Source organism: Leptosomus discolor, chromosome 1, assembly GCF_034619465.1.
Source record: "Leptosomus discolor isolate bLepDis1 chromosome 1, bLepDis1.hap2, whole genome shotgun sequence".
Taxonomy (NCBI): domain Eukaryota; kingdom Metazoa; phylum Chordata; class Aves; order Leptosomiformes; family Leptosomidae; genus Leptosomus; species Leptosomus discolor.
In genome coordinates, this window is record NC_141391.1 from 32502014 (window position 1) to 32524326 (window position 22313).

The window sequence follows — 22313 nt, forward strand, 5'->3', positions numbered from 1 at the left end:
TTTAGAGAAAAGCAGCTCTGCCACTTTGCCCCAGGGAGGAGAGGAAGTTGGTTACAGCCTGGTCCAGAATGAGAGAGAGTTGAAGCGTGCCGAAACTGTCTGGGGCTGGGGCGTGTGACTTTGGGGGACGAGCCGCGAGGGCCGTGCCGGGTGGCTGGGCGCAGGCCACATTGCCAGGAGATGGGCGGTGGCACCGACTGGGCTGCGCTGGTCCACCCTTGCGGGGGCGGGGACTGGTGCATGGGTAGAGCCCTCCGGTTGCGGGAGTGGGTGTGAACTTCCCAGGCTGTGGGGCCAGCAAAGCCCGAAGCACACGGCCACGGTGCTGGGTAGCCGGCCAAGGCCAGCCCGTAAGGAGGGAGGTCTGGGGTAGGTGCTGCCAAGCCCCGGGGAGAAGACAAGCCTGTGGGCCCAGCCCCTAATGCTGCCCCTCGAAAAAGGGAGAGGAGGAGGAGGAGGAAGAGGAGGAAGCCGAGAAATGAGCGTGGAATGTCCCAGTGCAGAGATTAACTGCCATCTTTATTGTGCCGGTGGAGGGGGATCAGCGCCAGCCGTCGGGGATGGTGCCGGGTTGGTCGCACGGCGGTGTCTGGGCTGGCTGCAAGGGTTTTGGGGCCGACGTTGCAAGCGGTGGAGGTCTCGCATCCGCACGGGCCCAGGGGGGCAGGAACGTCTGCCACTCTCGTGTGCTGGGGAGCTGCTGGAAGACGCTGATGGCAGCTGGCTGGTGGTGCTGGGGCTGCTGGTCTCAGGAGGCGGGCAGCTGTGGGACAGTCCCAATGCTGCCTGGCTGGGGGTGCTGCTCTCAGCACTTGCTGCTGGCTCATGGCTCCTGTCGCGGCGTCTCCTGGGCCGGTAGTAGGGAGTTTGGGCCCGACGTCTCAACCGGGAGCGCTTTGGCACGTGGTGGGGCCCAGGTGGGCTGGAGCAGCTGCTGCCCTCAAGCACTGGGGAGCTGTGGGACGGCCCCGATGCCAGCTGGCTGTCGGTGCTGGAGATGCTGTTCTCCAACAGTGGGGAGCCACGGGAGGACCCCAGTGACGCCTGGCTGTCGGTGCTGGGGCTGCTGGTCTCTGTTTTTGGGGAGCCCTGGCAGAACCCTGATGGCAGCTGGCTGCTGGTGCTGGGTCTGCCTGTGTCGCGTGCTGGGGAGCCGTGGGTAGGCCCTGATCCTGAGCAGCTGGCAGTTCTGGGGCCAGCGAGGTATGAGGTGTCAGCGGAGTCTAAAAGGGGAAGCAGGAAGGTCAAGGGCACAGCCCCCCAGGTCCGGGGCAGGATAGGCCAGAGCGGTGCCCCCAGCCCTCCTGGAGCAGAGTCGCTCTGCCAAGCCCTCCCTGGGCACCCGTTGTTGCCAGGCCCTGCCTGGCCCCTGGCTCTAGCCCAGGGGCACCCGGGTGCTTTGTCTCTTACCGGCGCCTGGGCCAGCACAGCTGTTGCACTCCCAGCTGGCCGTGCTGTTTGTCAAGCGGGAGCAGCATCTGTGGGTGCCCTCGGCAGCGCAGGAGCAGCACAGGAGCAGTTGCCAGGGCCTGGGGACAAAAACGGTTTCATGGCTGTGAGGACAACGTGACCCAAGCACGGGATTGTCCGGCAGAGCTCTTGTTCTTAGTCCTGCCGCCTCAAGCCCTTGGCGAGGCTGACATCTCCTGCAGAGCCCTGAGGTGCAGCTTTGGCAACTTACCCCTCTTGCTCTGCCTGCTCCCTGCCTCCTGAACAAAGGCACTCACTGATGCTGCAGCGGTTGTGTCTCTCTATTAGTGCTGCGTATGCACCCCAGTTCTCCCACGATGGCAGTCTGATGGAGAAAGGAAAAGTGATGAGGCCCTGCTGCCCTGGCATAAGGCAGATGCAGGGCGTCCCTGCTCTCCCCCCCCCGGCCCCGCCCTGTTTCCACCTGCTCTGTGAAGCCCAAGCCCGGATTCACACGACAGCAGAGGGCCAGGACTGCAGGGGCAGTCCCTGGCACGGCACAGCGCTCGCCCCCTCCTGTCTCGTGAGGCGGGCAGAAGGACACCAACCTGAAGGGGACTCGGATCCCCATGATGAGCATTTCCATGCAAAATAGTTCCTTATCTCTACAGAGGGGGCACTGGAAGCAAAAAATGCCAGCATGCACAGCTTGTCCCTGCAGGAGAAACATAAGGAGCACGAGTGAGGCCCTGGTGCTGCTGAGCGCCTACCATGTCCCGGGGGCGAGGGACCGGCTCCTACCTGGATGCAGCTCCTGTGGAACCAGGCGTGTTTGCACGCTGGGCACACCATGGTGCCGTAGGACACTCTGTCGCCCACAGGGTCCAGACAGATGAGGCATTGCTGCTCTGGAGCTGGAGCCGCCTCCACCGCCTGCTGTGGGCGGTGCTCCCAGCAGAAGCACCTGGGGGGAAGAGGCAAGGGATGGGTGAGGTGAGAAGTGTTGGCTGGTCCCTTCCACGGTGGTGGCGAGGCGAGGAGGGGAGAGGAGGTACCTTGGGAGAGGAAGGAACTGGGTGACGCATTCACCCTCCACAGCACAGGGGAAGTGGAAGGTGCGGCGGCAGCCCGTCTGCCGGCAGGTGATGGTGGCCCCTCTCTGGCCGCAGACAAAGCAGACCTGGAAAAGGCACAGCAGCCCCCATGAGCGGCAGCCTCAGGGCCTCCACAGCCAGCCCCACGCGTCTGGGCAGAGCCCAGGACATGGCCGCTGCTGCGTCACAGACTGCAGATCTGCCTGGCGGCCGAGGCTCCTGTGCTGGGGCCTCTGTGGAGGTGCTGGGAGCAAGGCTTTTGTCCCAGAGCTGCTTGGAAGGGCTGGGATTTCTTTCTTGGGGTCTGAGCTAAGCTCCCGCAAACCTCTCCTGGCACAAATCTCCCTGTTCTTGTCAGGTCCTCACCTTCTGCCTTGCCAGAAAAATTGTACGTCTAATATCCTGAGGGAGAAATCCCAGGAGTCCTACTTGCACGTCTGCTTGTGGATAAAGGTCATTGGCACAAAGCTGCAGAAGAGAAAAGGAGCTGGTGAGGAGAGGGTGGCAGGGACTGCCTGTGGGAAAGCTAGAGGGAGCCACAGTGGAACTCACCAGGCAAAAGAAATGGACACAGAGGCCGTGCTTCACCACTTTGTGTCCATAGACCTCCGGGTCAGCCTCTGCCCGGCGACACAGCATGCATGCTGGAGGGGAGAGAGCAAATGGGACCGGGAATGAGCACCTCTGCGGGGCCAGGGGCAGCGTCCCTGAGGGATTGCCCCCGAGAGCCTACTCTGGCCCTGGCTAGCCGACAGATGGGCAGGGCTGGAGGCCTTGGAGAAGAAGGGGCCATTGCAGGCACGGCTGTCCCAGCAGGTGCCCGCTGCCCAGCCTGGGCCCCACTTGCAGAGGAAAGGAGGGCCCCTGCGCCAACCCCAGGGCGGTTGGGGAACTCCTGCCTCCCCCTGCCACCGCTCTCGGCCCCACGCTGGCTGCCCCAGCAACCCCTCTGCCAGGCTGCGGGAGGGATACTTTGCTCTCACCCGGCTCGTCTGAGTCAGGGCCCTTCTTCTTCCTTGCGGCCAACATGGGGGCCATCAACAGCGAGCGTGCGTTTGGAGAGTCCCTGTCCCAGCAGCGCCGGGCTATGTCTCCTGCAAATGCTCCTCTGCTGACTCTGAGGGAGAAGCAGGACATGGGTGAGGGAGAAGCGAGGCGCGGGTGAGCTTGCAGCACAGGCCCAGAGCCCCGAGGTGTGGGGCCTCCTCCTTCCTCAGCTGCCCCGTGCAAGCCCCGTCCCTCCCCTGCCCTCTCCTCACCTCCCCAGGTGGCACTGACGCATGGCCTGAGCCCAGTGCTCCTTTTTGTTGGCTTGCCCCTGCGCGTCACTGTGGCCACTGTGACATCAGCGCCAGAGACGGGCAGGGACGCCCTCGGCCACCATCCACCCACTCTGAGACGACCACCGCTGCGGAGGGGTGGGTGTGAAGGGCGAGGCGGGGGCCCGAGCCCTCGCACCCGTGTAGCCAGGATGGCCGCTCCTGCAGCAAGTGCATAGTCGAATGCCAGGTCCCCCGGGGCAGCCGTCGAGGATGGCGCTGTGTCCGCAAGGTGCCGTTTGGGCAGGGCGACTCCAGGGCTCCAGCCCTGGCCAAGGGAAATCTCTGCTCCTGCCCCCGGCACGGGGAGCGCTGCCAGCAGCTCGGGGAAGGTGATCCTTCCTCCCTGCACCGCACCGGGAAGGCTGCATCTGCAGTTCTGCCTGCGGTTCTGGGCTCCCCGGCACAGGGCACTGCAGCGACCTTTGAGAATGGCCTGGGCTCGCACCCCCGCCCCCGCTGAGACGCGGTGAGTGGCCAAGGCACAGCACAGGACCTCAGGACGGCACCTAAATGTTGCAGTGGCCCAACATCTTTCTCCTGAACTCGTCAGTGCTTTGGTGATGTGCTGCCTCCAGAAGAAAAAGCAGCGGGACCGCAAGCTGGGGAGTCACAGCAGAAATGGCCTTTCTCCAAGGCAATGAACTGCCTTTCAGAGTCAGCCTGCGCCTTTTGTTGGTGGGGCAGGAAACTGGAAGTGGTGGTGGGGCAGCTTCAGAGGTGTTGTGTGGGCGCGTTGATCTGTTTGAGGGTAGAAATTCCCTAGAGAGGGATGTGGACAGGCTGGACCAATGGGCCGAGCGCTGTCAAGCTTTAACACAGTCTACCCGGGGAAGTGGTTGAGACACCATCCCTGGAGGTATTTAAAAGACTGTAGATGTGGCGCTTAGGGACATGGTTTAGTGGTGGGCTTGGCTGTGCTAGGTTAAGGGTTGGGCTTGATGATCTTCAGGGTCTTTTCCAACCTAAATGCTTCTAGGATTCTACTTACCATGCAATTACACTTAATCATCTTTGGATTACCATTTGATTTTCATTCAATCGTTGATTAATTAATATTTGGCCAAGGCGGCCAACAGCACCCTAGCCTGTATCAGAAATAGTGTGGCCAGGAGGTATCGGGGAGTGATCGTGCCCCCGTACTCAGCACTGGTGAGACCACGCCTTGAGTACTGCGTCCAGTTTTGGGCGCCACAGTATAGGAAAGACATTGAGGTGCTGGAGCAGGTGGAGAGAAAGTCAGTGAGGCTGGTGAGGCGTCTGGAAAGCAGGTCTTACGAGGAGCGCCTGAGGGAACTGGAGGTGTTTGGCCTAGTGAAGAGGAGGCTGAGAGGAGCCCTTCCTGCTCTCTACAGCTACCTAAAAGGAAGATGTGGTGGGGCTGGTGTTGGTCTCTCCTCCCAAGTAACTAGTGACAGGACAAGAGGTACGGCCTCAAGCTGCACCAATGCAGATTTAGATTGGATATTAGGAAAAATTTCTTTACCAAAAGAGTGGTTAGACGTTGGAACAGGCTGCCCAGGGAAGTGGTGGAGTCACCGTCCCTGGAGGTGTTCGAAAGACGTCTAGATGTGGTGCTTAGGGACATGGTTTAGTGGTGGGCTTGGTAGTGTTAGGGTAATGGTTGGAGCTGATGATCTTAAAGGTCTTTTCCAACCAAAAGGATTCGATGATTCTATGATTTGATCACCGCTTAATCATTAACAAAAGCCTTTTAGTTACCCGCACAACAATGACTTCTCTGAACAGTTCAGCTGCGAGTCCAGGACAGAAAGCAGGCGGTGTCTCAGGCACAACCAGAGTAGGAAAAAAGGAATGCAAAATCCAGCATTGGAGAATCCAGCTCCGAAATGCAATTGAGGACCAAGAGAGAAACCTGAAACCGCCAGAAGCTGACACTGCTGAGAGTGACTAGAGGCTTCCCAGGCTGCCTCCTGCAGCTCCTGCTGTTAGAGTGTCCTCAGCCATCCTCTGCTCCTTTCCAAGCCAAACTCTGGTGCTCAGGGTTTCCTTCTGACCAGGCTTTCTGAGATTCCGCTTGGCCTTCCGACGCCAGGGCATTACAGAGCTCCGTTAGCTAGATGCCGACAGAGGTGAGCGGTGGCAGGGAACAAGCCCCCGGGTTCAGAGCGAGGCCGTGCATGACCACAGCTCTTTGGCCAGCTCCATTCGAGCTCCGCCGTTGCTGAGGAGTGCCTCGGAGCTCACACCGCCGTGCCCCTGAAGAGCGCTGCCTGTTCTGGCCACGTCTAGACCTCACGCCTTCCCAACGCCGACAGTCAAGAACAGAAGGACAAAGTGCTGCCACCCAGTTCTCTTTTGGACCCTCTAGAGCTCCTTTCTTTCCTCATTGCCTCTTGGTTGGCAGAAAAGCCCACCAGGTCTCCCAGGTTCCCCTGCCTGCCTCAGAGCGGACAGCTGCTTCTGCCTGCAATGAACCAGCTTCCATGCTGCATTAAGGTCTATCGGGAAGGCACTTGATGCACACACCGTAAGACCACCCGTAGTTTGCCTGTGGAGCAGAGGGTTGTTCAAAACCACACAGCCACCCCACGGGATTTCCGTAGCGCTTTGGTCACCGGTATTCTCATTCAGCCTTCTAGCTCTGCGCCAGCTTCCACAGAGCTGTTTTGCTGTCACTTTGCGACCAAACCTTTTCTCCTTCCTGCGTGAGAAAGGTACTTGCTGGTCTCCAAGAGGAGGGAAATCCTTTTGGATGACTGACAGTTCCCAGGCCCCTTGTTACCCTCCCGTTGAGCGCATGTGATTTTTTGCCTCTGAAGGGCGTATGACGGGGCTGAAGCCCTCAGTAACAGGTACTGCTCTGACTCTCCTGAAGTCTGTGGCGTAACTTCCTTCCCGGGTGTTTGCAGTCTCTATTAAAAAGGATTTCTTGGCTTAGGCTGCAAGAAGGAATCCTTTGTTTGGTACAGCAGCACTGATGTTGGGGAACTGCACCCGGAATTGGGGAACGGGAGACGCCCTTTGGGTACTGGAGAAACACGATGGACAGAAATCTTCCTGTCACAAGTACAGACGTGACATCCAACTCAAGGTTTAGAGAAAAGCAGCTCTGCCACTTTGCCCCAGGGAGGAGAGGAAGTTGGTTACAGCCTGGTCCAGAATAAAAGAGAGAGTTGAAGCGTGCCGAAACTATCTGGGGCTGGGGCGTGTGACTTTGGGGGGCGAGCCGCGAGGGCCGTGCCGGGTGGCTGGGCGCAGGCCACATTGCCAGGAGATGGGCGGTGGCACCGACTGGGCTGTGCTGGTCCACCCTTGCGGGGGCGGGGGCGGGGACTGGTGCATGGGTAGAGCCTTCCGGTTGCGGGAGTGGGTGTGAACTTCCCAGGCTGTGGGGCCAGCAAAGCCCGAAGCACACGGCCACGGTGCTGGGTAGCCGGCCAAGGCCAGCCCGTAAGGAGGGAGGTCTGGGGTAGGTGCTGCCAAGCCCCGGGGAGAAGACAAGCCTGTGGGCCCAGCCCCTAACGCTGCCCCTCGAAAAAGGGAGAGGAGGAGGAGGAGGAAGAGGAGGAAGCCAAGAAATGAGCGTGGAATGTCCCAGTGCAGAGATTAACTGCCATCTTTATTGTGCCGGTGGAGGGGGATCAGCGCCAGCCGTCGGGGATGGTGCCGGGTTGGTCCCACGGCGGTATCTGGGCTGGCTGCAAGGGTTTTGGGGCCGACGTTGCAAGCGGTGGAGGTCTCGCATCCTCATGGGCCCAGGGGGGCAGGAACGTCTGCCACTCTCGTGTGCTGGGGAGCTGCTGGAAGACGCTGATGGCAGCTGGCTGGTGGTGCTGGGGCTGCTGGTCTCAGGAGCCGGGCAGCTGTGGGACAGTCCTAGTGCTGCCTGGCTGGGGGTGCTGCTCTCAGCACTTGCTGCTGGCTCATGGCTCCTGTCGCGGCGTCTCCTGGGCCGGTAGTAGGGAGTTTGGGCCCGACGTCTCAACCGGGAGCGCTTTGGCACGTGGTGGGGCCCAGGTGGGCTGGAGCAGCTGCTGCCCTCAAGCACTGGGGAGCTGTGGGACAGCCCCGATGCCAGCTGGCTGTCGGTGCTGGAGATGCTGTTCTCCAACAGTGGAGAGCCAGAGGAGGACCGCAGTGATGCCTGGCTGTCAGAGCTGGGGCTGCTGGTCTCAGGAGGCAGGCAGCTGTGGGACAGTCCCAGTGCTGCCTGGCTTGGGGTGCTGCTCTCAGCACTTGCTGCTGGCTCACGCCTCCTGTCGCGGCGTCTCCTGGGGCAGCGGTAGGGAGTTTGGGCCCCACGGCTCAACCGGGAGCGCTTTGGCACACGGTCGGGCCCAGGTGGGCTGGAACAGCTGCTGCCCTCAAGCACTGGGGAGCTGTGGGACGTTCCCGATGCCAGCTGGCTGTCGGTGCTGGAGCTACACGTCTCTGACTCTAGGGAGCCACGAGAGGACCCCAGTGATGCCTGGCTGTCGGTGCTGGGGCTGCTGGTCTCTGTTTTTGGGGAGCCCTGGCAGAACCCTGATGGCAGCTGGCTGCTGGTGCTGGGTCTGCCTGTGTCGCGTGCTGGGGAGCCGTGGGTAGGCCCTGATCCTGAGCAGCTGGCAGTGCTGGGGCCGGCAAGGTCTGAGCTGTCAGCGGAGTCTAAAAGGGGAAGCAGGAAGGTCAAGGGCACAGCCCCCCAGGTCCGGGGCAGGATAGGCCAGAGCGGTGCCCCCAGCCCTCCTGGAGCAGAGTCGCTCTGCCAAGCCCTCCCTGGGCACCCGTTGTTGCCAGGCCCTGCCTGGCCGCTGGCTCTAGCCCAGGGGCACCCGGGTGCTTTGTCTCTTACCGGCGCCTGGGCCAGCACAGCTGTTGCACTCCCAGCTGGCCGTGCTGTTTGTCAAGCGGGAGCAGCATCTGTGGGTGCCCTCGGCAGCGCAGGAGGAGCACAGGAGCAGTTGCCAGGGCCTGGGGACAAAAACGGTTTCATGGCTGTGAGGACAACGTGACCCAAGCACGGGATTGTCCGGCAGAGCTCTTGTTCTTAGTCCTGCCGCCTCAAGCCCTTGGCGAGGCTGACATCTCCTGCAGAGCCCTGAGGTGCAGCTTTGGCAACTTACCCCTCTTGCTCTGCCTGCTCCCTGCCTCCTGGACAAAGGCACTCACTGGCACTGCAGCGGTTGTGTCTCTCTCTTAGTGCTGCATATGCACCCCAGTTCTCCCACGATGGCAGTCTGATGGAGAAAGGAAAAGTGATGAGGCCCTGCTGCCCTGGCATAAGGCAGATGCAGGGCGTCCTTGCTCTTCCCCCACCAGCCCCGCCCTGTTTCCACCTGCTCTGTGAAGCCCAAGCCCGGATTCACACGACAGCAGAGGGCCAGGACTGCAGGGGCAGTCCCTGGCACGGCACAGCGCTCGCCCTCTCCTCTCTTGTGAGGCAAGCAGAAGGACACCAACCTGTAGGGGACTTGGATCCCCATATTGAGCATTTCCATGCAAAATAGGTTCTTATCCCTACAGAGGGGGCACTGGAAGCGATAAATGCCAGTGTGCACAGCTTGTCCCTGCAGGAGAAACATAAGGAGCACGAGTGAGGCCCTGGTGCTGCTGAGCGCCTGCCGTGTCCCGGGGGCGAGGGACCGGCTCCTACCTGGATGCAGCTCCTGTGGAACCAGGCGTGTTTGCACGCTGGGCACACCATGGTGCCGTAGGACACTCTGTCGCCCACAGGTTCCAGACAGATGAGGCATTGCTGCTCCGGAGCTGGAGCCGCCTCCACCGCCTGCTGTGGGCGGTGCTCCCAGCAGAAGCACCTGGGGGGAAGAGGCAAGGGATGGGTGAGGTGAGAAGTGTTGGCTGGTCCCTTCCACGGTGGTGGCGAGGCGAGGAGGGGAGAGGAGGTACCTGTACTGAGGAAGGAACTGGGTGACGCATTCACCCTCCACAGCACAGGGGAAGTGGAAGGTGCGGCGGCAGCCCGTCTGCCGGCAGGTGATGGTGGCCCCTCTCTGGCCGCAGACAAAGCAGACCTGGAAAAGGCACAGCAGCCCCCATGAGCGGCAGCCTCAGGGCCTCCACAGCCAGCCCCACGCGTCTGGGCAGAGCCCAGGACATGGCCGCTGCTGCATCACAGACTGCAGATCTGCCTGGCGGCCGAGGCTCCTGTGCTGGGGCCTCTGTGGAGGTGCTGGGAGCAAGGCTTTTGTCCCAGAGCTTCTTGGAAGGGCTGGGATTTCTTTCTCGGGGTCTGAGCTAAGCTCCCGCAAACCTCTCCTGGCACAAATCTCCCTGTTCTTGTCAGGTCCTCACCTTCTGCCTTGCCAGACAAATTGTACTTCTAATATCCTGAGGGAGAAATCCCAGGAGTCCCTCTTCCTCGTCCGCTTGCGGAGAAAGGTCATTGGCACAAAGCTGCAGAAGAGAAAAGGAGCTGGTGAGGAGAGGGTGGCAGGGACTGCCTGTGGGAAAGCTGGAGGGAGCCCTGGCGGAACTCACCAGGCAAAAGAAATGGACACAGAGGCCGTGCTTCACCACTTTGTGTCCATAGACCTCCGGGTCAGCCTCTGCCCGGCGACACAGCATGCATGCTGGAGGGGAGAGAGCAAATGGGACCGGGAATGAGCACCTCTGCGGGGCCGGGGGCAGCGTCCTTGAGGGATTGCCCCCGAGAGCCTGCTCTGGCCCTGGCTAGCCGACAGATGGGCAGGGCTGGAGGCCTTGGAGAAGAAGGGGCCATTGCAGGCACGGCTGTCCCAGCAGGTGCCCGCTGCCCAGCCTGGGCCCCACTTGCAGAGGAAAGGAGGGCCCCTGCGCCAACCCCAGGGCGGTTGGGGAACTCCTGCCTCCCCCTGCCACCGCTCTCGGCCCCACGCTGGCTGCCCCAGCAACCCCTCTGCCAGGCTGCGGGAGGGATACTTTGCTCTCACCCGGCTCGTCTGAGTCAGGGCCCTTCTTCTTCCTTGCGGCCAACATGGGGGCCATCAACAGCGAGCGTGCGTTTGGAGAGTCCCTGTCCCAGCAGCGCCGGGCTATGTCTCCTGCAAATGCTCCTCTGCTGACTCTGAGGGAGAAGCAGGACATGGGTGAGGGAGAAGCGAGGCGCGGGTGAGCTTGCAGCACAGGCCCAGAGCCCCGAGGTGTGGGGCCTCCTCCTTCCTCAGCTGCCCCGTGCAAGCCCCGTCCCTCCCCTGCCCTCTCCTCACCTCCCCAGGTGGCACTGACGCATGGCCTGAGCCCAGTGCTCCTTTTTGTTGGCTTGCCCCTGCGCGTCACTGTGGCCACTGTGACATCAGCGCCAGAGACGGGCAGGGACGCCCTCGGCCACCATCCACCCACTCTGAGACGACCACCGCTGCGGAGGGGTGGGTGTGAAGGGCGAGGCGGGGGCCCGAGCCCTCGCACCCGCGTAGCCAGGATGGCCGCTCCTGCAGCAAGTGCATAGTCGAATGCCAGGTCCCCCGGGGCAGCCGTCGAGGATGGCGCTGTGTCCGCAAGGTGCCGTTTGGGCAGGGCGACTCCAGGGCTCCAGCCCTGGCCAAGGGAAATCTCTGCTCCTGCCCCCGGCACGGGGAGCGCTGCCAGCAGCTCGGGGAAGGTGATCCTTCCTCCCTGCACCGCACCGGGAAGGCTGCATCTGCAGTTCTGCCTGCGGTTCTGGGCTCCCCGGCACAGGGCACTGCAGCGACCTTTGAGAATGGCCTGGGCTCGCACCCCCGCCCCCGCTGAGACGCGGTGAGTGGCCAGGGCACAGCACAGGACCTCAGGACGGCACCTAAATGTTGCAGTGGCCCAACATCTTTCTCCTGAACTCGTCAGTGCTTTGGTGATGTGCTGCCTCCAGAAGAAAAAGCAGCGGGACCGCAAGCTGGGGAGTCACAGCAGAAATGGCCTTTCTCCAAGGCAATGAACTGCCTTTCAGAGTCAGCCTGCGCCTTTTGTTGGTGGGGCAGGAAACTGGAAGTGGTGGTGGGGCAGCTTCAGAGGCATTGGGTGGGAGCGTTGATCTGTTTGAGGGTAGAAATTCCCTAGAGAGGGATGTGGACAGGCTGGACCAATGGGCCGAGCGCTGTCAAGCTTTAACACAGTCTGTCCGGGGAAGTGGTTGAGACACCATCCCTGGAGGTATTTAAAAGACTGTAGATGTGGCGCTTAGGGACATGGTTTAGTGGTGGGCTTGGCTGTGCTAGGTTAAGGGTTGGGCTTGATGATCTTCAGGGTCTTTTCCAACCTAAATGCTTCTAGGATTCTACTTACCATGCAATTACACTTAATCATCTTTGGATTACCATTTGATTTTCATTCAATCGTTGATTAATTAATATTTGGCCAAGGCGGCCAACAGCACCCTAGCCTGTATCAGAAATAGTGTGGCCAGGAGGTATCGGGGAGTGATCGTGCCCCCGTACTCAGCACTGGTGAGACCACGCCTTGAGTACTGCGTCCAGTTTTGGGCGCCACAGTATAGGAAAGACATTGAGGTGCTGGAGCAGGTGGAGAGAAAGTCAGTGAGGCTGGTGAGGCGTCTGGAAAGCAGGTCTTACGAGGAGCGCCTGAGGGAACTGGAGGTGTTTGGCCTAGTGAAGAGGAGGCTGAGAGGAGCCCTTCCTGCTCTCTACAGCTACCTAAAAGGAAGATGTGGTGGGGCTGGTGTTGGTCTCTCCTCCCAAGTAACTAGTGACAGGACAAGAGGTACGGCCTCAAGCTGCGCCAGGGCAGATTTAGATTGGATATTAGGAAAAAATTCTTTACCAAAAGAGTGGTTAGACATTGGAACAGGCTGCCCAGGGAAGTGGTGGAGTCACCGTCCCTGGAGGTGTTCGAAAGATGTCTAGATGTGGTGCTTAGGGACATGGTTTAGTGGTGGGCTTGGTAGTGTTAGGGTAATGGTTGGAGCTGATGATCTTAAAGGTCTTTTCCAACCAAAAGGATTCGATGATTCTATGATTCTATGATTCTATGATTTGATCACCGCTTAATCATTAACAAAAGCCTTTTAGTTACCCGCACAACAATGACTTCTCTGAACAGTTCAGCTGCGAGTCCAGGACAGAAAGCAGGCGGTGTCTCAGGCACAACCAGAGTAGGAAAAAAGGAATGCGAAATCCAGCATTGGAGAATCCAGCTCCGAAATGCAATTGAGGACCAAGAGAGAAACCTGAAACCGCCAGAAGCTGACACTGCTGAGAGTGACTAGAGGCTTCCCAGGCTGCCTCCTGCAGCTCCTGCTGTTAGAGTGTCCTCAGCCATCCTCTGCTCCTTTCCAAGCCAAACTCTGGTGCTCAGGGTTTCCTTCTGACCAGGCTTTCTGAGATTCCGCTTGGCCTTCCGACGCCAGGGCATTACAGAGCTCCGTTAGCTAGATGCCGACAGAGGTGAGCGGTGGCAGGGAACAAGCCCCCAGGTTCAGAGCGAGGCCGTGCATGACCACAGCTCTTTGGCCAGCTCCATTCGAGCTCCGCCGTTGCTGAGGAGTGCCTCGGAGCTCACACCGCCATGCCCCTGAAGAGCACTGCCTGTTCTGGCCACGTCTGGACCTTACGCCTTCCCAATGACTGTAGTGATTGGTGGAAGTGTGTGAATAATTTCAGGAAAAAAGTGTCTATAAAGGCCACGTTGGTATGCTTTCGTGAGCCCTCCCTTTGCTTGATCACTTCTATGTGTTCTGTATTCTCATTAAAAATATTTCTGTCTGGTTAAAATCAGAGTGTGCTCTCTGGTCTGAGTAGGTATGTTTGAGTACAGTAAATGTGATGGTCACCTGGCTGGTGAGTACCTCTGCTGCAGCTGGGCTGTGTGTTAGGGCTTTGCATGCCCAGGTACCAGCATATGGAACAGCAGGGGGTCAGGGACCATCTAGAGCATGGTGTATACAAGGGCACCTACGTATGTGTCTGTCTATGTACATGTCCACATACCATTGTGGTCTTCAACCCTGATCAGCTGTTGAGGAGGAAGAGGATGGGGTGGCATGCTTCTCTGGCAGGTAGGGAGACCAGCCTGTTCAGAAGAAGTAATTAGCAGCACAGCAGGACAGATATGAAACTTTGCAGAGATCCTCAAAACCATCAAATTCGTCACAGCTCTAAAGACAGGAATTTTTCCTTTCAACAGTCTTATGCTTTTCTTTCTCTGGACTCTTGAGTGCCCACTGGGGACACAGGTTTGCCACAAAATATGTTTGCACTAATCTGAAAAAGTTAAAAAAAGTTCTACAGATTTTGAACAGAGACACAAGGAGGTCGTGCTTTTTTTTCCTCGTAAAGATCAGCCATCACTGGGAGGCAATATTAATCAAAGGAGTGGACCAGGAGGGCATGTTACTGCACGGGAGTTCCACATGGCACAGGAGCAAGGAGGCCACTGCGCTGCCAAGGTCTCTGCCACTAACTAGTGGGACAGAGGGGTGACCACCCTTGATTCTTGAATTGCTTCTCCTGTATTTCTAAAGAACATGTTCAAAACAGTGCAGGACATAGGATATCCTTCATATACCATCCTCCTTTTTTAAAAACAATATGAAAATTTTAGTTGCTGCAAAATACCACCCAAAGAAAGTCTACCTATCTTTGCTGCTCTGCCACTGGTGATGAAGTTGAAAGCTCATTTCAAAGCTCTGCAAGACATTACATCAAAGACAGTCTTTACAAGACATTACGAGACAGTCTTAGAGACTCATGCAAAATAAGCTTTAAACTGCAGAGAAAACAGGGAAATTTTTTACATATCTGGAGCAACCCATGACAAGTTTTAAACTTTGTGGGGTATTAGAGCTGCCGGTGTTCCATGGAATATACTTTATCTGTTATATTTGAAGAAAAGTTGTCGAGCGTTGCTGTCTAGAATTGCAAATAGCTGCCGGTTTGGAGCAGCAGCAGCCCGAGTGTGGTCCCAAAGGCTGTCATTTCATTTAGCAGCTGGACTGGGGAGAATTACAGTCACAATGTTTATGTTCTGCAACAGGCTTTTTAGCTTCAGCTAAGTCCTGGCACTGCAACCCGCACTGTCATACTACGGCTCATGGGGAGACGTGTTAAGACCTCACAAACATTTTCTTGCCAAAAAGGAGAGAGTAGGTTACAGGAGCTTTTTTTTTGGTTTTTTTTTTGTTTTTTTTTTCTTTTTCTGTCAAGTGTGTAGAAAGAGGAAATCCTGTTCCGTTTCAAAGGTTATGGCTCTTAATAGTAAACAAGCGCCTAGAAGAACACTGCTTCCAAGGATGCAGCTCTGTGCCTGTTAGGCAGTGCTGAGCTCAGCCATGCCTTCCACCCCGAGGATTGTGAACATAGTGCTTTCTAAAGGAAAACTAAGGTCCATACGTATAATCACAGGTCTCCAGGATCTGTGGCAAGTGGAAAGAAACTTTATCTTGACTGTAACCACAATCTTGATTTACTCACGACTAAAGCAACAATGGCAAAGGGCCCCAAGAACTGCAAACATCGCCCACCAGCTGTATCTTGATGCCTTTGCTCCTCTGTATGTGTGCCCCTCCATCCCTTTCACACTGTGATTCCTGGGGATGCTCTTTCCAGGGCCTTGCTCCATGCTAGAGGAGAAAACTCAGGAGTGTGTTTGGTACCTGAGGGTTAAAGCACGACAGAGCACAAATTGCTGCATTAATTAATCCTGGTTGCTCTCAGGCAACCAGGGAGTCTGTGTCCCTTTGTCTCTATTAGCGGATCATCTCAATGTCCCATGGGCAATGGCATCTTGGCCTGTTTGCCCTTTTACACTTGTACCTCTCCAGCTCTTTTTGGCTATTTGCCTCTTCCAGGGGAGGTGACCTCTGGAAAACATTAATTGCAGTATGTCGCCAGTGATGGGAATGAAAGCCATTCAGAGGTGTGTCTAATAGGACTGAAATTTGGTGGTATAACCACATGCACAACCATGGTGGTTTTAGCAGTGCAGTTTTCTGATTTATCTGATTTATCAAGAAAGAGGAGCCACACCAGAATTACCTTTGATGGCAGAGTTTATGGTACTACATATTTGTCTTCAAGCATCTCCTAATACTATTAGAAGGAGAAGGAGGTTGGCTCTGTGGGGCAGCTTGTGCTGTGGCAATTCAAGGGCAGTGGCTGGCAAGGCAGAAACATGGGACCTTCCTGGGACCAAGGAGGGGTACACTGCTGGGGGTGATTTTGGTAGGGGTGGGCCCAGGTCACCCCAGGGAACTTCTCCCATCCCTAGTGCTGATGTGCTGCAGGGAGGAAGGGGATGGTTGGGTTTCAGGATTGGCTGGCTTGACACATGATCTTGGGTGGCTCCCTGCATCCTGACCAGGCAGACAACCCAGGTGTCTTCACAGGGCTTTTAATTCCCTCCTCAGCCCCAAACCTCAAGTCAAAGCAGTGTGGCTCTGTAATACATACCAAGCTCATTTCAGAACACTCACTTTGGAGTCTCCTTCTTCAGAGATGCTTAAAAAATTAATAAGAAGTCATTCTCATTAATAAGAAGTCATTCTCTTCTTGAGGGGATGGCAGGTGTCAGGGGGTGTAAATACCCACAGAGATCTAAGCCAAGCAGCCAGGCTGGATCCAGCCCAACAGTGCTCAACTATGGGAGCCCCTCTTGGACCATCTGGCCAGACACCAAAGAGAAGAGGTATCTTAAAAGGATTGAGAGCAGCTGAGAAGGACTTGGGGGTACTGGTGGATGAAAAATTGGACATGAGCCAGAAGGCAAATTGCATCCTGGGCTGCATCAAAAGCAGTGTGGCCAGCAGGCTGAGGGAGGTGATTCTGCCCCTCTAGTCTGCTCTGGTGAGACCCCACCTGAAGTGGTGTGTCCAGCTCTGGGGACCCCAGCACAAGACAGACATGGACCTGCTCAAGCAGGTCCAGAGGAGGGCCATGAAGATGATCAGGGGGCTGGAGTACCTCCCCTATGAGGACAGGCTGAAAGAGTTGGTATTGTTCAGCCTGGGGAAGAGAAGGATCTGGAGAGACCTTGTAGCAGCCTTTCAGTACTTAAAGGGGGACTATGAGAAAGATGGGGACAATGATTTTAGCAGGGCTTGTTGTGACAGGACAAGAAGTAATGGTTTCAAGCTAAAGAGGGTAAATTTAGACTAAATGTAAGGAAGAAATTTTTTATGAGGGAGGTGAAACACTGGAACAGGCTGCTCCTGCAGGAGCAGCCATCCTGGCTATGTGGGTGCCGAGGGCTTAGGCCCCCACCTTGCCCTTCACTCCCACCCCTCTGAGGTGGTGGTCATCTCAGAGTGGGTGGAAGGAGGCCAAGGGTGTCCCTTCCTGTATGTGGGTGCTGATGTCACAGCGGCCCGGCTGAAACGCCGGGCCCAAACTCCCTACTACCGGCCCAGGAGACGCCGCGACAGGAGCCGTGAGCCAGCAGCAAGTGCTGAGAGCAGCACCCCCAGCCAGGCAGCACTGGGGCCGTCCCACAGCTGCCCGGCTCTTGAGACCACCAGGCCCAGCACCAACAGCCAGGCGTCACTGGGGTCCTCCCATGGCTCCCCACCATCGGAGACCACATATTGTAACCAATGGTGGCCCCTTTATGTACTGGATGACGGAGAAAAATGGCCTTTTAATGTAATTAATGCTTTTCCTAAGAAGAAAAAAGAAATGGGATGAGGCAGTGTATGCTGATATGTTTTTTACCTTAAGAAATCATCCTGAGTGGCAGAGGGATTGTGGAATCATTTTGGCACCACGAGACCCTTTAGTGTTAGCTTTGGAAAAAGATCAGAAAAAGCAGCCTAGACTAAGGAGATGCTGTTCAGCATGTAGCATAGAACAAAGGTGCTTAAAATATACCAAAGAAAAAGAAGATGAAGAAACACTGCCCGAGCAGCTGGACTACCCTCACTGCCCCCCCTGCACTACCCCACACCCCCCCTCCCCATTACCCCAGCTGTTGTACCCATCGCTGCCTCCGTCCAAGATAGGGGAAGAGGCGGAATCAGGGGAAGCTTGTTTGTTGGAGGACGGACCTGCAGTAAAACTAAAATGGCAGAATTTAGTGGGGAAAAACCTAAGATGATTGCCCCTTTGAGACAAGCGTTGGGGCCGGATGGGCCAGCCCTGGTAAAAGCCCCCTTTCCTTCAGCAGAAATAGAGATGCAGAAATTGAAGGAACTAGGTAAAAGGGATCTTGAGAAATTGCTGGAAGAAGCATGGAGGGTGTTCAGAAATAGAGAAGAGGTGGATAGAGAAAAGTTGTCTAAGACTATAGCTGTTGCAACTGTGGCAGCCCTTGGTCAAAGGGGTGGACCTGGTGAGGGAAGTTTTGGGAACCGAGGTAGAGGAATTGGCCGCAGAAGTCGGGGAGGGTTTAGAGGTACGTTAGGCATGAATCAGTGTGCATACTGTAGGAAGGAGGGACACTGGAAAAATGAATGTCCACAGAAGCCAGGGAAAAAAGCAAGCAGACATAGACTCAATGAATCAGGATTGACGGGGACCTGGGGCGTCTGCCCTAGCCAATCCACTGGTTAAAATAAAGCTAGGGACAAAAGAAGAGGAGATGGAATTTCTGGTAGATACGGGTGCGACTTTTTCAGTTTCAAATCAAGAATTGGTACGTATAAGTGAGAATTTTGTTAATGTAATAGGAGCAACTGGCTAACAGGAGAAGGCATTTTTTTGTGAACCTCTTAAGTTCAAATTGAGAAAACAAATTGGAATACACAGATTTTTATATGTTCCAAGTTCTCCCAAACCATTGCTAGGACGGGGCTTATTGGAACAATTAGAGGCAAGGATTGAATTTAGACAAGGAAACATGGAATTTAAAATAAAAAAGGAACAGCTGATAGAAATTTTAAGCTTGAATAAGATAACCCTTGTTAAACCTTTTGAAGTAACACCTGAATTTGAAGAAATTATTAATCAGGTATATCCAGGAGTATGGGCTTCAGGAATTCCAGGAAAAGCAAAAAATGCCACTCCAATAGTGATTGAACTTAAGGAGGGATTAACTTCCGTCCGTAAGAAGCAGTATCCCCTGAGATTGGAAGACTGCAAAGGAATAGAGAGCCCAATCAATAATTTTATACAACATAGACTTTTAGTGGAGTGTGAATTGGAATATTTTACCCTGTTTTACCACTTAAGAAACCTGATGGAACGTACTGAGTAGTTCAAGATCTTAGGGCCATAAATAATATTGTCAAAGTTTACACCCAGTAGTGGCAAACCCATATACACTGCTTATAAAGCTCAGAGAAAATCAAATTTGGTTTACAGTGTTAGATCTGAAGGCTGCTTTCTTCTGCCTGTCATTAGCCAAAGAAGGTCAAAATCTGTTTGCATTTGAGTGGGAGAGTCCCATTCTGGGAGGAAAACCCAGCTAACTTGGACAGTGTTACCCCAAGGATTTAAGAATAGTCCAACAATTTTTGGAAATCAATTAGCCTGAGAACTGGAGGCATGGGAACCTCCTACTAAGAAGGGGACTCTTTTGCAGTGTGTAGATGATTTATTAATAGCAACCGAGACAAAACTGGAGTGTATCCAGTGGACTGTAAACCTGTTAAATTTTCTTGGACTAAATGGGTATCAAGTCTCTTGACAGAAGGCCCAGATGGTTGAACTGCAAGTAACCTAGCTGGGATATGAGATCGCCGGAGGACAGCGAGAGCTGGGGACTGAAAGGAAGGAAGCTATCTGCAAGACCCCACCACCTCAGAGGTAGAAGAAATCAGGACTTTTCTAGGAATGACAGGTTGGTGTTGATTGTGGATTTATAACAATGGAATGATAGTAAAGCCTTCTTACAAACTTTTGAAGAATAATCCCACCCAATTAGTGTGGATAAAAGAGGCTCAAAATGCTTTTAGCATCCTTAAGAAGGAACTCATGAGAGCTCCAGCATTGGGGTTACCAGATATTACCAAACCCTTCTGGCTCTTTTCTCATGAGAAACAAGGTGTAGCCTTGGGAGTCCTGGCCCGACGTCTAGGACCCCATAAGAGAGCAGTGGCTTACTTCTCCAAACAACTAGATGAAGTGAGCAAAGGCTGGCCAGCGTGCCTGCGAGCAGTGGCTGCTGTAATACTTAACATTGAAGAGGCCCGAAAATTCACCTTGGGCCAGAAGATGACAGTAATGGTCTCTCACACTGTATCTGCAGTCTTGGAACAAAAGGGAAATCACTGGCTCTCTCCATCTAGGTTCCTGAAATACCAAGCTATCCTTGTGGAGTCTGATGATGTTGTAATAGAAGTCACTAACTTTGTGAATCTAGCCTCTTTTCTCAGTGACATGACTACAGAGCCATTGATTCATGACTGTTTGGAGACCATAGAGGCTGTGTGTTCCAGCACGCCCGACCTGAAAGAGGAACCTATGGAGGATGCTCAAGATTTCTGGTTCACAGATGGTAGCAGCTTCATCCGACGAGGTACCTGTAAAGCCGGATACGCGATCACCGCCATCGATAAAGTAATCGAATCGGCGCCTCTACCTATTGGAACTTCAGCTCAAAAGGCAGAGATCATTGCCCTAACTAGGGCACTAGAACTGGCAGAAGGGAAGAAAATAAATGTCTGGACAGACTCTAAGTATGCCTTCGGGGTTGTGTGTGCTCATGCGGCTACCTGGAAAGAACGTGGACTTTTGACAAGCCAAGGGAAACATATTAAACATGCAGAAGAAATACTCAGACTTTTAAAGGCAGTACCACTACCGACCAAAGTCGCCATCATGCATTGCCAAGGACACATGAAGGGTAACACTGATCCAGAGAGAGGTAATAGATTGGCTGATATTGAGGCTAAGCAGGCAGCTGAAAGAGACCTAGGGGATCAAGTTCTAGTTTTAATTCCGACTAACAGAAATACTGAATTAAGTGAACAGGAAGATGTTAAATATAGTAAAATAGATCAGGAATTAATATCAGAACTTTGGGCAAAGGTCTCTTCTAAAGGATGGGCACAAACAAAAGATGGGAAAATAGTACTACCCTCTGCCTTGATTTGGGGTCTGGTTAAAGCAGAACATGATAAAACGCATTGGGGGGTGGATGCACTATATAAATATCTAAATCAAAAATGGATAGGGAGAAATTTGTATACTACTGTTCAACAGGTAACATGACAATGTGAAATATGTCTAAAGAATAATCCTGATACAGGAAATCGGGCACAATTGGGCACAATTGGAAAAGGGAATGCTCCAGGAGAAAACTGGCAGATTGATTTCTCTGAATTTCCAAGAAAAGGGCGTTACTGATACCTATTGGTACTAACAGATTCCTTTTCCGGGTGGCCAGAAGCTTTCCCTTGTAGAACAAACAAAGCAAGGGAAGTAATCAAGGTATTGTTAAATGAAATAATACCTCGGTTTGGAGTTCCCATGGTCATTTCCTCAGATAGAGGGCTGCATTTTTGTGCACAAGTTGTTCAACAAGTGAGCAAGCTATTGGGAATTGATTGGCAATTATATACCTCATACAGGCCACAAGTGAGAGGAGTTAAGGGAATCTTAGTAGATAAGGATTTGCTTAATGATTACCTAGATTGCTGTATAGCCCAGGGGATCCAATTAATAGATGTTGCTTAATGTTTCTGTTAGCCATTGTACAAATTACTTGAAGCAAAAAGTCTTGTGGCCCCCTACAATAGACAGTCCCCAATAAGAATTATGAACCTGTCTTAAGAACCAGCTGAAACCGACCTTGAAGTTTTGGACAAGAGCTGAGGAGCAACTGAGCCTGCGCAAGAACAAGGGGTTACCAGCAGTGACGAAGACGAGCCATCAGCCTTCATCTTTACGACCCCCAACGACCACCACAAGGAGGCACTGCGCAAGCACAGATGGGAGAAGTTTATGGAAATGACTTCTTGGGACTAATTTTAATATGAAGCAGGGATAGGTCATACATATGTATAGGTGTATTGGGAAACCTGATGTATATATAACACTTAACTGTATAAATCTAAGACAAGTTGCCGCGTTGAGGTGAGCACGACTTTGGTGGGGCTACCCCCCGTGCTGCCCAGCGCTGAATAAACATACCTACTTTACAATCTCACAGATTGTGGAGTCCGTTTTCCGCACGTCACAAGCAAGCAGACAAGTAGAGAAAATTAATCATTTAATTAAGCAGCAAATTGCTAAAATATGTCAAGAAGTTAATTTATATTGGTATCGAGCATTGCCAATAGCTTTGCTCAGAATACGTGTAAAGCCAAGGGCTAAGGAAAATCTAAGCCCTTTCGAAATATTGTATGGAAAGCCATATCACGCGGGATACAAAGGGGAAGATCTGAATCAAGTGGGAGATTCTTATCTGCAGAATTATATTATATCTTTGGGAAAGCAGTTAAAGCAAATCAATAATAATGTATTGGGAACTAGAGCTAAAGGTTTGGATCACCCAATACACCCTTTTAACCTTGGAGATTTGGTTTATATCAAAAATTTTTCAGGTGGTCCCTTTCAAGAAAAATGGGATGGGCCGTATCAAGTGTTGTAACAACTTATACAGCCATCAAGATACAAGAATGACCGGCCTGGATTCACTATTCCGGTGTGAAGAGAGCACCTCGCAAAGGATGGACTTCTGA

At 54.2% G+C, this 22313-nt stretch overlaps 1 protein-coding gene across 1 annotated transcript; it reads left to right on the forward strand.

Moving 5' to 3' along the window:
- Positions 1-10742: 10742 nt before the first annotated feature.
- Positions 10743-22313, forward strand: LOC104352875 (uncharacterized). Its single transcript, XM_086478524.1, has 7 exons — positions 10743-10876; positions 11182-11366; positions 13498-13536; positions 17855-18019; positions 18225-18332; positions 19553-20553; positions 22176-22313. Exons 1-7 carry the CDS (start codon positions 10743-10745, stop codon positions 22311-22313), a joined length of 1770 nt encoding a protein of 589 aa, XP_086334650.1.

Bases quoted from the DNA above. Each gene is read 5' to 3' on its own strand.
- LOC104352875 (XM_086478524.1), top strand. From the start codon at position 10,743: ATGGGGGCCATCAACAGCGAGCGTGCGTTTGGAGAGTCCCTGTCCCAG. The intron at 10,877-11,181 runs GTGAGCTTGCAG...GCACCCGCGTAG, and splicing joins GAGGGAGAAGCGAGGCGCGG to CCAGGATGGCCGCTCCTGCA. The intron at 20,554-22,175 runs GTTCTAGTTTTA...AAAATTTTTCAG, and splicing joins AAAGAGACCTAGGGGATCAA to GTGGTCCCTTTCAAGAAAAA.